The sequence below is a fragment of the Aplysia californica genome, unplaced genomic scaffold, assembly GCF_000002075.1.
Source record: "Aplysia californica isolate F4 #8 unplaced genomic scaffold, AplCal3.0 scaffold01636, whole genome shotgun sequence".
Taxonomy (NCBI): Eukaryota; Metazoa; Mollusca; class Gastropoda; order Aplysiida; family Aplysiidae; genus Aplysia; species Aplysia californica.
In genome coordinates, this window is record NW_004798906.1 from 11,071 (window position 1) to 12,173 (window position 1,103).

Below are 1,103 nucleotides of genomic sequence, written 5' to 3' on the forward strand. Positions count from 1 at the left end.
ACAACAACCATACAGTCACAGTCCAAGCTACAACAACAACAACAACAACAACAACAACAACAACCATACAGTCACAGTCCAAGCTACAACAACAACAACAACAACAACAACAACAACAACCATACAGTCACAGTCCAAGCTACAACAACAACAACAACAGACAGCTGTACAAACAATTACTTCCCTATTCCTCCCTTGTTCTCATTACGGTTCTGATCATCATGACAACTACTGTTATTCTCATTACGGTTCTGATCATCATGACAACTACTGTTATTCTCATTACGGTTCTGATCATCATGACAACTACTGTTATTCATTATAGTTAGGATCATCATGACAACTACTGTTATTCATTATAGTTAGGATCATCATGACAACTACTGTTATTCATTATAGTTAGGATCATCATGACAAGCAGTGTTGTTGTTTGAGCTAGAGTTGCCAGGAAGTACCTCCATCGACACAAAGTGCTAGCTAGAGTTGCCAGGAAGTACCCCCACCGACACACACAAAGTGCTAGCTAGAGTTGCCAGGAAGTACGTCCACGGACACAAAGTGCTAGCTAGAGTTGCCAGGAAGTACCTGATGTTTGGACTTGCCCTCCACAGACACAAAGTTCTCGTCGTTGATCACGTCGGCCAGTCTCTGCGCCGCCTCGTCCAGCCAGCCGATGGAGATGAGAAAGCTGATGTACTCCTCCGACCCCTCCTTCTGGAGCTGCACGCACAAACAGGACAACACACAAGACAATTTTCAACTCACCGCCAGCACTTTCGTCTTCTACAGGCAGCCAAACTTGACGTGAAGGGAAGAGATTGGACTCGCTGACAGAGAGCAAGGGTGAACACATGTGTGCTCTTCTCAAAGTCCCCAGTGGAAGGATGAAATGGCCGCTTTGTTAGTTTCTGGAGCCAGCCCCTCACTCCCCTCCCTCTCCTGTCTACTCTTGAAGGAGCAGGGGCTTCCCACAATCCCTCACAAATGACACCCATCTCCCGCCTGTTTCTCCAACAATCCCTCACAAATGACACCCATCTCCCGCCTGTTTCTCCAACAATCCCTCACAAATGACACCCATCTCCCGCCTGTTTCTCCAACAA

General features: G+C 46.7%; 1 protein-coding gene across 1 annotated transcript in view; it reads right to left on the bottom strand.

Moving 5' to 3' along the window:
• Positions 1-585: 585 nt before the first annotated feature.
• LOC101855847 (pre-mRNA-splicing factor syf1 homolog) overlaps positions 586-1,103 on the bottom strand; it is a gene marked incomplete at its 3' end in the record, with an annotated part of 17,292 nt that continues 16,774 nt past the window's right edge. The window contains 1 exon segment of the mRNA XM_005113127.2: positions 586-720. Within this exon segment, the coding sequence (XP_005113184.2) occupies positions 586-720 (135 nt within the window).